Genomic DNA, 14,563 nt, shown 5'->3' on the forward strand with positions numbered 1-14,563 from the left:
TAAAATGATAAAAATAATAAAAGAAGAAATTGAAAATAATAATAATAATAATAAAATCTAATGAGAAGCCGAAGGGGAGGTACGAGAAGACTCGATAGCCAGACAATATTCCTCGGAAGAAAGGAAAGCAAATGCCATCAAACTTAAGGCTATTGACTTCAAGTCATGCTGATGTTCAAACAGTACTAACGACTTCCTCCAACAAAAGTAGCACTACATGCAGGTTGATGTATCTGATCTAAATACGTACCTATGGTGGATGTTAATGCCAAAAATTACACAACAGATCGATACGGAAGAAAGAGTCATTCTCGATCCACATTGGTGATTCGAGTTTTGATACAATACTCTTTGTGTTCATCCATGAAATGAATAATAAATAAGTAAATAAAAGTAAACAAAATGGAGACACAAGAATTTACGTGATTCGGCATAAAAGCATGCGTCCAAGGGTTGTAGGGGCAAAATCCACTATATTATGTGATGATTTTATAATGTCTCGTAGCCTTACATATTGCTCAATACAATAGGAGAATTTAGTCTCAGGAAAGTCCCTCTAGAGAATTGGAAGAAAGTGTACGGAGTGAGCCTCCCAGATTTGTGGGGGAACTGCTCCTTATATAGAGATTATTTTCTTAGAGTGATAGGGTCTAACTTGACTTGTGATGTCTTTCCCGTTTAGGAGTCTGAACCAACTTCTTTTTCTTATCTCTTTCCTAATGATAGATTTCCAATGAGTTAGACCCAGTCAATTTAATCAAAAAAATAGACGCAAAAACATATCTGATCAAGGCTCCAAACCCATGAGCAATGCCTGACTTTTGTCAATTAATTTGCATGCAGACGATGAGGTGTATGATAATCAATTCTCCACCCATTCATTGTTTCAAATGGTCCCATGTATATATGTATGTATGTATGTATGTGAATCATTATATATATATATATATATATTTATAAGTTGTTAGAAGGTCTATGTGGTGTTTTGAACCGATACTGACCCCTGGGGAAAGTGTGTAAAGGGTTAGGCCATTGTAAGATTTTATTGGGCTTGAGCTTATTGTTAATTACTTCTTTTTACATATGTAAAAATTGATGAAACTTTTCTTGGCATGGTTGTCAAGAACACAAACCACACAAAATGTCTCTCGCCATACATAATATTTTCCACGCCATACACACGACTTTTATTCAGTGATGCAGTGAAAAAAAAAACACTCGATAAGGAACAGTTTCAATCAAGGAATAATTGGATGCAACAACCAAATTACTCGGGCTTGTCTCTTTCAAATTTTTTATTTTATTTTTACTAACAAATTTAATTTTTGGAAGATTTTTCCCACAAGATTCCCCAAGGTTCCACAAATACTTAGTGTCTATACGTCTAGGGATTATACTTCGTTGGAAATCACCTACATGGAATGAAACACCAGCTGCCTCTCCTCCCAAGCATTGTTCACCATCTTAAATTGTTGTCATCAGAATAGACCGATTAGTATTTCGGGCATCCCATCATCGCCAAAGAATGGTGGCCTACGGACGTTGCCCATGTGTCACTAGCCTTCACCACTCAAGTGAGATGAACCAAGTTTTCAAACTTCAAACATGTGATTTGGATTATTTAACCTAATAGGTTTGTTTTTGTTGGTACGATCAACCTCTAGCTCCCGCCACAGATTCTTGTAGAGCTTTGTCTCCCACCTCAAAGGGTTATGCGTCGAGGCACTCTCCCGCTACACCCATCGCAAGAGTTACACTGTCGAGGGCATCTCCCGTAGCACTCGCATCGCCAGGGTTACGCGATCGAGGGCATTTCCCACTACACCCATTGCCAGAGTTACGCGGTAAAGGGCATCTTCCGCTACACTCGCATCTCCAGGGTTAAGCAGAAGAGGCACTCTCTCGCTAGCCTAATAATTAAAGGTAAAACGGTCAAGTGATCTCCCATTAACACCTTCTTGCCAAAAGGTAACATGGTCGAGGAATCTCCCACTAGCCTAATACTTAAAGGTTAAAACGGTCAAGAGATCTCCCACTAGCATAATACTTAAAGGTTAAAACGGTCGAGGGATCTCTGGTTAACACATTCTCGACAAAAGGTGACGTGGTCGTGGGATTTCCCACTAGCCTAATACTTAACGGTTAAATTGGTCGAGGGATCTCCCGTTAACACCTTCTCTCCAAAAGCTGACATGGTCGAGGGATCTTCTACTAGCTTCATACTTAAATGTTAAAATGGTGGGATCTCTCGTTAACACCTTCTCGCCAAAAGGTGACGTGGTCGAAGGATCTCCAATTAGCCAACTACTTAAAGGTTAAAACAGTCGAGGGATCTTCCTTTAACACCTTCTCCCACTACACTCACATCCGAGTGTCTCCTTCGGGAACGAGTCGACGGGTTCAGCAACCGCCTAAGATGGATCTATGGGGTCAACAGGCACCGTGACCACTTAAGCGCGGGATACTACAAAAAGACTAAGTCCATCATAGGTGCCATAGCTCAAGTCCCACATTTTTAGTTGGGATTCGCTCTTATACAACTTGAAATAACCCAAGGAAAGCCCAAGCCACATCTCGGCCTATACTCCAAAAAGACTAGTCAAAGTTACAATTGGAGCCCTTTGATATTCATTATAAAGGACAAGAACTTCTCATTTCCAAACAAAGTGGGATCCCATTCACCACCTTCCTATACACAAATACACACACAATCCAAGGTTTTACATTCTTGCTTAGGATTTTCCATCTTTAGCATTATTCATTTCAAGACTAGGGTGAATTCATTTTATCATTATTTATTAATGCAAATAGAAAGGAGACTCAGCAAAAACATTTGACAACCAAAACAAGGATGGAAAAAACAAAGACAAAAATAAAATAAAAGAGAAAAAAAATCCTCTTTTAGAAGCCGCTACATTTGCTAGAGGCTCGAGATAGACTATAGAGGAAGATTTCAGGAAAAGTCTCCTTAAGGCCCATTGGGCTAGTTCATGAGCATTGGTGGATCTATGAGACAAGACTCATCTTTGAATCCTTTACGAGCTAAAAACAACTCAAAGTCCATGCAAAACAATCATTGAGCTAGTATTCAACTATCCACTCTCTCTTCAAGTGTTAACATTAATTAATTGACTTAAAGACCCAAAAATAAGGGAAGCAAATTAGATTATCTAACACAAGTAAGGAATCTATATCACCTTGAAGCATCAACCATTAATACTTCAAGATTCAACCGTCTATATCAGCCTGAGTTCTCTCTCTCTCTCTCCAAGATTTTAGGTTCTATTTAAGGGCTAATAGCAAATGGCAATAACTATAAAATAACAGTAAAGGAACAGAAAGTCCCAGTTAAAATGGCCAATTCCCATATTCCCAGGACAAGTTATTGTGGGATACTTCGATCTTTTTGCTCTATGCACAAGCAGGATGAAACCCACAATACTATAAAGTTATCATGCTTCAGATCCCTTATTAGATAGACTAAATTAGAAATCATAATCATTTTCACAAAACAAAGGGTTATTCAATAAGCACAGGAACTAACACCATCTTAAACCTTCATATCCAACAATGATAGTTGATCATTTTGAGTTATCAGTTCACAGCACGAAACTAAAAATTTAAAGGATCCATACTTTCAACACTCTCATAAGTAGCCAGTCGTTAGGATACTTTGTTTCCACTTTCAATGTCACGGAGCTCAACCTATGTAAAAAATCCAACAAAGTAATATTCTAGTAAGGACAAAAGCAAAGGCAATTATACATATGAATAAGCAATTACGACCTTTATTGTAGCTTTGTCTCTTCCTTCATGGGAATGATCTGTCTTAAGGACCTGAACCAAGTGATATATGACCGCATAAGAAGCTGGTGATTAGATGATCCCATTACTAAATGAATATTAATTAACAACCAAAATAAAAGCATCATTGCGTTAGGGGCAATTCAATCACCTGGTACATGCGTCCTGAAGTCCAGAATTACCACGAAGATTACAACATGAGAAAGTTGTTTCAATAGTACAATATGCAATCCAATTTCAGGGAAACGGTAATAATCCAAGCTCTTAAAAGACAACAATTATTGTAATAGCAATTAACAAATCAAAAGCAACCTTTTTTTTCTATCACATTGCCAACTTTGACCTGCAACCATTAATTAGGAAAAATCACATTGCCGCAACAATTACAAGAATTGATTACCTAAAAAAATAAAGTAAATCATTAAGTAAAAAGGTATAAGTAGTTACAACGGAGCCGGAGATTTTGATCCCGCGGTGTTGACTGCCGAACCAAGGAGTGCGAAGGAGGATATTAGTGGTGGAGGGGGGGGACAGCCACGTGTAGGTGCGGCGATTGTTATCGGCGTGACAGGAGGCTGACGATAACAGAGATGATGGGAGAGTGGCAAGGGTTCGTGTAAGGGGCTACAATATGTAGTGTTGGGAGAAACAGAACCATGAAGACAGCACTTAATATAGATGTTAGTTAATTCTATTAGCAAGTCTAATGCAAGTGTCGTTTGTATGTAAATAAAAGTGGTAAACACGACATGGTCGTTTAGTTGATAAGTGAATAAGTGAAACGTGCGTTTTGATACAATTGTAAACAATGTCGTTCTGCACATGCAGTAACTATAAAAACATATTCAATGAAGGAGGAAACTCAGATGTTATTCATGCAAACTTATCTCTCTCTCGATCTCAATCTTCTTCAATCCTCTCTAATTCTCTCAGTCTCTCTCTTCCTTCCTAATTCTTTACATCTTCTTGTTATCTTCTTACTTCTTCCCTTCCAGTAGTTTAGTTGATATATTGGGTCCATTACATTTGGTATCCAGAGCCATGGCAGAAGGCACACGATCTTATGCTTAGGTGGTCGAATCATTGAACCAACTTAAACAGTAACACGATCGTCAACAAACGCAAATCGAGGACACCATAGCTATCTTGGTTCAACAATAAGAAACGGCAAGACTTGATAGAGAGAAACAAGATCACCGGTTTACAGAAATTTTGCAACAGATTTCCAAGATTTCCCTTAATGGTTCAGTGGGTCATGATGAGGTTCCAAAAAACGTTAGTGGCATGCACATTGTTGACAGAAACCATGACACACACGGTAGTGGGGATGAGGTTCCCTTTCGAGAACTAGTTGGCAGAACAAATTTGAGGGGCATCAAGATTGAGTTTCCAAGATTTTCTGGTAAAGATCCTTCGGCTTGGGTATACCGGGCCAATCAATACTTTCTCTACCATCAAGTGCCACCAGGGCAACGGATCTTTATTGCCTCCTTTCATATGGATGATGAAGCATTGGTATGGTTTCAAGATGCTAGTGAAGCAGGAGTATTTCATTCTTGGGAGGATTTGACCCAAGCAATTCAAGTACGTTTTGGCTCATCTCCCTATAATGATCCTATGGAATCACTTACACGATTAAAGCAAGTGGGATCTATTACAGCTTATAAAACAGAATTTGAGTTAATCTCAAATAGAGTAAGAGGCATTTCTAAGAAAAATAAATTGAGCTACTTTTTAAGTGGCTTGAGGGATGAAGTTAGGCTGCCCGTGAGTAAGTCCCAAAAGTTTAAATGATGCCTTTGGGCTTGCAAAGATTCAAGAGCAATATGTTAGTACACGGCAACCCTGGAGCACCAAATTCTTTGACTCATCCGCTCATTCACAGAGACCAATTCAGACTCCTTCAATTTTGGACCCTCCCCCATCCAAGGGGCAGTTTACCCCTAAACTTTCTTATCAAAGACTATCAGACACCCAGATGCAAGATTGTAGGAAAAAAGGATTTTGCTTCTTTTGTGATGAAAAATGGCAGCAAGGCCATAAATGTTCTAAACCAAGATTGTATGTCTTGGAAACCATGGATTTGTCTCAGCTAGAACCATTGGATACAGAGGATGATTCTGACCAGCAGTTCACTATAGATGATAAAGATATGCAAGATATGGCTAGAATTGCATCCATCTCTGTGCAAGCTATTGTTGGAACACCTAGCTTAAAAACAATGAAGGTTTTTGGTCAGTTAAAGAAGAGAAGGGTCACCATTCTAATAGATACTGGTAGTACCCACAACTTTGTGGATACTACAGTAGCAAAGAAATGTGGATTGCTAATTCAAGATTCTAGTCCTATGCCAGTCCGAATTGCAGATGGTGACATGATCCATAGTGTGGGCAGGTGCGAAGGAGTGGATCTACACATTCAGGGCACCACCTTTGAAACTGAACTGCTACTTTTGGAACTGGGTGGATGTGATGTCGTTTTGGGAATCCATTGGCTGCTGTCTTTAGGTCCCATTTTATGGGATTTTGGTAAGCTTTACATGCAGTTTACTTATAAGAACAACCTCACTTCCTTAACAGGGTTAGTTTCTACTTCTCACAATTTAATTGATGACATTGAAATTGCTACACTTTCCTTAATAAACTCTAAGGGTCTCTTTTTGCAAATTACACCTATTCAGCCTCATGAGATATCAACTGAGCTACCTCAAGATATTTTAGACTTACTGGCCAGATTCAAAAAGGTTTTTGATGAACCAAAAGGCCTCCCTCCTCCAAGGTCTCATGACCATCAAATTATATTAAAACAAGGCACAACACCAGTGAGTGTAAGACCCTATCGATACCCCTTTTATCAAAAGACTGAAATTGAAAAAATAGTCACAGAACTACTGCAATCAGGTGTTATAAGACCCAGTCATTCTCCCTTTTCTTCACCTGTACTTTTGGTAAGAAAAGGGGATGGTTCTTGGCGTATGTGTATAGATTATAGGATACTCAATGAGGCAACAGTTAAAACCAAGTATCCTATACCAGTGGTAGATGAATTATTAGAAGAACTTTTTGAAGCAAGTGTCTTTTCTAAGATTGATCTTAGATCAGGCTACCATCATATTAGAATGAAGGAAGAAGACATCTTAAAAACAGCTTTTAGAACACATGAGGGTCATTATGAGTTCCTTATAATGCCCTTTGGACTCACTAATGCACCCTCCACATTTCAAGGCCTCATGAATGATGTTTTTAGGCCCTTTTTGAGAAAATTTGTCATTGTATTTTTTGATGATATACTGATTTACAGTCGAGATTTTCAGTCACATTTGGGCCACTTAGCTTCTGTCTTACATACCTTGGAGAGCCATAAGTTGTATGCAAAACAATCAAAGTGTCACTTTGCTTCTACTGAGATCGAGTATCTAGGGCACCTCATCTCCAAGGAAGGAGTCAGAGCATATCAGAAAAAGCTGGACTCAATGCTACAATGGCCAATACCAAAAACTGTGAAAGCTTTGAGGGGTTTTCTTGGCTTGACTGGCTACTACAGGAAATTCATCCAGCATTATGCCATCATAGCCGCCCCACTCACAGCCTTGTTGTAAAAGGAAGCCTTTAAGTGGACTGTTGAAGCAACCACTGCCTTTGAACACCTTAAACAAGCTGTAACTCAACCTCATGTTTTATCCTTACCTGATTTTTCTAAACCATTTATAATTGAATGTGATGCGTGTGCTAGTGGTGTAGGAGCTATGTTAATGCAGGACCAAAGGCCATTAGCCTTCTTAAGCCAAGCTTTGAAGGGTAGACACTTGCTGCTGTCAACCTATGAAAAAGAATTCCTGGCATTAGTAGTGGCAATCAAGAAATGGAGACCTTATTTGCTTGGAGGCTCCTTCATTGTGAAGACTGATCATCACAGCTTGAAGTATTTGTTGGAGCAAAAGATTGGCACTCCTGCTCAACAAAAGTGGCTGTCAAAGTTGCTTGGTTATGACTTTTCTGTCGAGTACAAGAAAGGTGTGGATAATAAGGTTGCTAATGCATTATCCAGGCAAGGTGCAACTGAAGAAGACTCAATGTTACTCACCATAACTGTTCCCAACCCAGTTTGGTTAGAAGACATCAAGAAAGCTTATACGACTGACCAAATGGTACAGCAACTTCCTCAAATACAGCAGACTTCCTCATCCAATGTGAGTTATTCTTGGAAATGAGGGGTTTTATTCAGAAAGGGAAGGATTTACATACCTGATTGTGCCGAGTTAAAACTGAAAATCTTGCACTTCATTCATGCAAGTCTTAATGCTGGTCATTCAGGATTTCACAAGCCATTACATCGAGCTAGAAGTGATTTTTATTGGCCAGGCATGAAATCTGATATAAGAAGATTTATTAAGGAATCTAAGATCTGTCAAAGAAACAAAAGTGAAACTGTCCTTCTAGCTGGGTTGCTACAACCCTTATCAATTCCTCAACAAATTTGGACATACATCTCCATGGATTTTATAGAGGGGTTGTCTTCCTCTAAAGGCTACTCAGTGATCATGGTGGTTGTAGATCGATTATCCAAGTATGCTCATTTCTTGGCCTTGAAGCATCCCTTTACTGCAGCTAAAGTAGCTTCTGTTTTCATGAATAATATTTTTAGACTTCATGGAATGCCTAAAAGCATTGTCTCGGATAGAGGTTCTACATTTACAAGTTCTTTTTGGAGAGAATTTTTCAAACTCCAAGCTGTGAACCTCTCATATTCTTCAGCTTACCATCCTCAGAGTGATGGCCAGCCTGAGGCTATCAATAAATGTTTAGAACATTTCCTGAGGTGTTTTTCAGGGGACAAACCAAGACAATGGGTTGAGTGGTTGCCCTTGGCTGAATGGTGGTATAATACCACCTTCCATGCCTCAACCAAACTCACCCCATATGAGGCTGTTTATGGAGTGCCACCAACCAAGCTACAAGACTATATTCTAGGCCTATCATCTAATGAAGTTGTGGAAGAGATTTTCAGAACCCGGGAACAGATATTAGACAACTTGAGAAGTAATTTAGTAATGGCTCAAGACAGAATGAAGACTCAATTTGATAAAAGGCATACTGAGAGATCCTTTGCTGTAGGGGATTGGGTATTTCTACGCCTTCAACCATATAGACAAAAATCCTTAGCAGTCAGAAAGAATATGAAGCTATCTCCAAAATTTTATGGGCCTTTTCAAGTTTTAGACAAGATTGGTCAGGTTGCTTACAGATTGCAATTACCACCACAATCTCACCTACATCCCATATTCCATGTCTCTTGTTTAAAGAAAAAAGTTGGACAGCAGGTATCCCCCCTCTCAACCTAACCTCCAGTTGATAGTTTTGGAGAATTTGTACCTGAGCCTCAAGCTATTCTACAAAGACGAACCAGGAAGCAGCACAATCTACCGTTAGTTGAAGTTTTGGCGCAATGGCAAGGAACTACTCTCGACCAAGCCACGTGGGAACCATACTGGCAGCTCAAACAGCATTATCCTCACCTTATGGGCAAGGTGCTTTAAAGGGGAGGGGTGTGTAAGGGGCTGCAATATGCAGTGTTGGGAGAAACAGAACCATGAAGACAGCACTTAATATAGATGTTAGTTAATTCTGTTAGCAAGTCTAATGCAAGTGTCGTTTGTATGTAAATAAAAGTGGTAAGCACGACATGGTCGTTTAGTTGATAAGTGAATAAGTGAAACATGCATTTTGATACAATTGTAAACGATGTCGTTCTGCACATGCAGTAACTATAAAAACATATTCAATGAAGGAGGAAACTCAGATGTTATTCATGCAAACTTATCTCTCTCTCGATCTCAATCTTCTTCAATCCTCTCTAATTCTCTCAGTCTCTCTCTTCCTTCCTAATTCTTTACATCTTCTTGTTATCTTCTTACTTCTTCCCTTCCAGTAGTTTAGTTGATATATTGGGTCCATTACAGTTCGGCATGAGACGGAGGAAGTGGAAGTGGCAGGGAAGAGAGCACGAGAGAGAATGAATTTGGTTTTCTTGCTTAGCTGCAGAGGTAGCATTGTTTGTGCACGGAGGAAACTCCCCCTTCTCCCCGTTCCGTCTTGAGCGCAATTTTTCTAGTCGAGTTAAGCTATACACCTGCCTTCAGTTCTCCAACACCACACACGCGGTGACGTGGATTTTTTTTTTTTTCATTGAAGTAAAACATTCGTTTTACTGTGCTAGTTGTCTTCCTACGCAAGCCAATTCAAAAATCCTCTCCCCGCGTTGCCCTCTCCCGCGTTGCTTCTATGTCTCCTTCGTCCCATCACAGTGTTGTGCCGCCGCCCACGCTGACCGGCCAAACAAACTCCGATCGTCTGCCACCATCTCGTCCGCCACCAGTTCTCTCTCTCCCCGCGTCAGCATCTCGCTCACATCTCGATGTTGTTGGATTATTTCACAGGATCTTTCTTCCAAGTGTTTGTGTTTGTTTACATAGAAGTAACGACTAAAATCTTATTGTATTTGTCTGTCCTCTTTGTTTGGGTTTTCCTATACAAGGCAATGTAATTTTTTTGGTAGGTCTATATATATATAAGGATTGGGTGGGAATTTTGGTAGCTCTGAACTGATTATTGAGATGGTTTTGGTTCAAGTTTGAACCTTTTTTATATCCCTTGCATGTTTTTGAATTGATTTTATATTTTATATTTTTTTTGTTTTGAGCTTATGTTATTATACTTGAGCTTTGGTGAGTTTGTTCTAGTCTAACGATATTTATGTTTTATTAGTTGTTGGGTACACGACAACTCTAGTCTACATGAGTTTTTGGTTTAAATGAAGTGATCATGTGGGCTCGTTTCCATAATCTTTTTTCTTAAATCATGGATTTTTATGTCAAAACTTGGAAAAAGCAAATGATAGAGCAGATTTGTACATGGTAGTTGCGTCGTTAGTGATGATATTCGAGGCTTAATGGTTCCTATGTCTACTTCATATCAAATGAGATACAAGTATTGTTTTACTATCAACCTTTTTTAAGTGTACATGATTTAAATTTATTAGTGGTGAGATAATCAATTTTAATATTTCTTGTTATCTTGATTTCTAAAACTTCATTATGACTCAGTCAAAATAGCATAATGGATAAAGAGAAAGATGAAAGGGCACCTAAGCCTTTTACATCGATCCCACCGGCACAGGTATGATACACATTGGTCATTTAGAAATGTCCATGTGTTTGATATTTCCAATTAGTTAATGAATTTTTATTTGTGTATCATAGGGATATTGTGGTTCAGGAAATTCGTATTACCCACCATTTATATATACATTCGCATGGGCTATCCAGGTAAATTTCGTTATAAGTTTTTTAAAAAAAATTGAGGACGTGCATTTGAGTTGTTCTAATCTCGTGCCTAATTATAGCCCCCATCAATGTCACATTCTGGACCAACGATGCTCTATCCTCCGTCGAGTAATGCGGAGGAGTCGGGACGAGTTCAAAATACTATCCTCGTAAATTCTTTTCGAACTTTCAAACTATATTTTCGTTTTCTTTCATGCATTTGGATCATTCTAACACTAAATCAAATTACAACCCCCATCAATGCCATCTTTTGGACCAACGATTCTCAACCCTTCGTCGAGTAAATTAAGCTGGTAAATTCCTTTTGAAGTTTCAAAATATATATTTTTTTTCTTTCATGCATTTGGCTCGTTCTAACCTCGTGTCTAATTACAGCCCCTATCAATACCACATTTTGGACCAAGGATGTTCTATCCTCCTCCGTCGAGTAATGCAGAGGAGTCGAGACGAGTTCAAAATATTATGCTAGTAAATTCCTTTCGAACTTTCAAAATATATTTTTTTTTCTTTCATGCATTTGGCTCGTTCTAACCTCGTGTCTAATTACAACCCCCATCAATGCCATCTTTTAGACCAATGATGCTCAACCCTTCGTCAAGTAATGCAGAGGAGTTGGGCCGAGTTCAAAATATTAATCTGGTAAATTTTTTTCAAACTTTCAAACTATATTTCCTTTTTTCTTTCATGCATTTGGCTTGTTCTAACACCGTATCAAATTACAGCCCCATCAATGCCACCTTTTGGACCAACGATGCTCAACCATTCGTCGAGTAATGCGAGAGAGTCGGACCGAGTTCAAAATATGAGTAGCGGTATTACATTTTAACCCGATGAGTAAACATTTAGTGCATATATATAATATAAATGGTAATCCAAATAATGCATTTTCTTTTTCAGAAAATTCATCGGACGTATGTAAAGAGGGAGAGGTTAAGGGGATTGAGGCCGAGGGGACTGATGAAGTATTGAATGATGAAGGAGTTGAGAAGCCAAAACCTGGTATGGATTTTGCCACTGATAAAGAGCTTATGACCTATTACAAGCGATATGCCAAGCAACAAGGTTTTGGCGTTATAACACAAAGGACAAAGAGGGAGGCAGATGGGAGTGCCAAGTATCTGACAATTGGGTGTGCATAGGGCGGCAAGTATCATCCTAGCCACAACAATATCTCGAGGCCAAGACCAACAACTAAAACAGATTGTAAGGTGAGGATAAATGCTCATTTGGTGAAGGGTGTATGGGTGATGACCATTGTTGAGATTGCCCATAATCATAATATCGTCAGCCCACAGAAGTCTAGGTTTTTTAGATCGCACAAATGTTTGGATGAATATAGTCAAAGGATGCTGGACTTGAATGACAGAGCAGGTATTCGAATGAATAAGAATTTCGGAGCACTTCTTGTTGATGCGGGGGGTTTTGAAAATCTTGATTTCCAAGAAAAAGACTGTCGGAATTTCATTGACAAAGCCAGACAGTTAAGGTTGGGTAAAGGAGGTGGTGAGGCACTTACTGACTAATTTAAGAGAATGAGGTTGATCAATGATGGCTTTGTTTCTATTGTGGATGCGGATGAAGACTTGAGAATCAGAAATGTGTTCTGGGTTGACGCACGAAGTCGAGCAGCTTATGAGTATTTCGGAGATGTCATCACATTCGATACGACATACCTAACAAATAGATATAGTATGCCTTTTGCTCCCTTTGTTGTGGTCAACCATCATGGGCAGTCAATACTATTAGGGGCTGGCTTGATTTTAGGCGAGGACACAGCTACTTTTGTATGGTTGTTTCGCGCATGGTTGCAGTGCATGGATGATCGAGCTCCAAAAGCGATAATAACAGATCAAGACCGAGCAATGAAGTCTGCTATTGCATTTGTATTCCCAAACACTCGCCAAAGATATTGTCTATGGCATATACTGCGAAAACTTCCCGAGAAATTGGGATCTCACTCCCAATTTAATAATGGGTTGAAGACTTCCATTCTTAGTTCCCTATATGATTCACAGACATATGCAAAATTTGAAGAGAAGTGGGGGCAACTAATTCAGAAGTATGACATTGGTGATAATGCATGGTTGCAAGGGTTATATAATGAGAGGTCGTTCTGGGTACCAGCTTACTTAAAGGGTGTATTTTGGGCTGGCATGAGCACTACACAACGGTCTGAAAGCATGAATGCTTTCTTCGATGTATTTGTGCATTCTAGTACAACACTAAAAGAATTCATAGATCAATTTGACAATGCTTTGAGGAAAAAGGTAGAGGTCGAGACTACGGCTGATTTCATGTCCTGCAACCAAACTATCCCATGTGTATCTCCATTCCAGATTGAGAAGCAGTTTCAAGCATTGTATACAAACGCTAAGTATAAAGAGGTCCAGAAAGAGTTGTTGGGGATGATGTGTAGTAATTGTCTATTTCTCAACAAGGAAGGTTGCATTTCCACATTCGATGTTTTGGATGAAATTACTATTGAGGATGACCATGTCAAAACCGTCAAGTACACAGTTTATTATAACGAGGAGGAGTGTGAACTGAAATGCACATGTGCATTATTTGAGATGAGGGGGATCCTTTGTAGACATGTACTAAAAGTTTGTCAGATGAAGAAGATTCACAGTGTACTAGAGAAGTACGTCTTAGATCGATGGCGGAAGGACTTGAAAAGGAGATACACACTGGTCAAAAGTAGCTACGATGACATGCGGCAAAATGCAGACGCACGAAGGTATGAGCTTGTTGTGAAACGATGTCTAAAATTAGCAACCCGTGTATCCCAGCGTGATGACCATGTGAATGCATTCATGTGCCATTTGGATGATTTTGAGAATAACTTTAAGGGATTACCACTTGAATCTGGTTCAACTAAGGTCAGAGAAAACGTGGCAGTGGACAACGATAAGAAAATATTAACCCCACACGTTGTCCGAGGGAAAGGGAGGCCTCCATCGAAAAGGAAGGTTCCACCTGTGGAGAAGGCTGCGACCAAACGAAGAAAGAAACAGGTAGTAAATTTTTTTTCATATTAATTATATATTTATTGGACTGCATGCATTATCCATTCTAATAGATGTGTATTTTTTTATTTGAATTTTAGATTTGCAGGAAAATATTTGATGATGAATCACAACATGGTAAGGTATCGGAAGCTCAAGCTAGTGCTAAAGTGGATCAACTTGGTTCTAATGTTGATGATATTCTTGTTGAAACACAATGTAGTACAGTTACACAACCAACACCATTGGGCACTGATGAGGTCGCGGTTGTGTCTTAATAATTTGTTGTATCTTTTGTTGTTGTGATGAAATATTGTGATGAGAATGTTGTTGCGACGTTGTAGTTATGTTTATTTTGGGTGTTGTGATGAAATATGGTGGGTTTTGTGGTCATTTGTAAAGAATGTAAATA

General features: G+C 39.1%; 1 protein-coding gene across 1 annotated transcript; it reads left to right on the forward strand.

Annotated features, from left to right (window-relative positions):
- The first annotated feature begins 12,678 nt into the window (after positions 1-12,678).
- On the forward strand, positions 12,679-14,429 carry LOC118344588 (protein FAR-RED ELONGATED HYPOCOTYL 3-like). The gene is made up of 2 exons (XM_035685633.1): positions 12,679-14,160; positions 14,253-14,429. The coding sequence occupies exons 1-2, from the start codon at positions 12,679-12,681 to the stop codon at positions 14,427-14,429; spliced, it is 1,659 nt and encodes a 552-aa protein (XP_035541526.1).
- The last annotated feature ends 134 nt before the right edge of the window (positions 14,430-14,563 follow it).

This window comes from Juglans regia, chromosome 14, assembly GCF_001411555.2.
Source record: "Juglans regia cultivar Chandler chromosome 14, Walnut 2.0, whole genome shotgun sequence".
Lineage (NCBI taxonomy): Eukaryota > Viridiplantae > Streptophyta > Magnoliopsida > Fagales > Juglandaceae > Juglans > Juglans regia.

Coding starts and splice junctions, on each gene's coding strand:
- LOC118344588 (XM_035685633.1), top strand. CDS start 12,679: ATGAGGTTGATCAATGATGGCTTTGTTTCTATTGTGGATGCGGATGAA. Junction 14,161..14,252: donor CCAAACGAAGAAAGAAACAG/GTAGTAAATTTT, acceptor TTTGAATTTTAG/ATTTGCAGGAAAATATTTGA.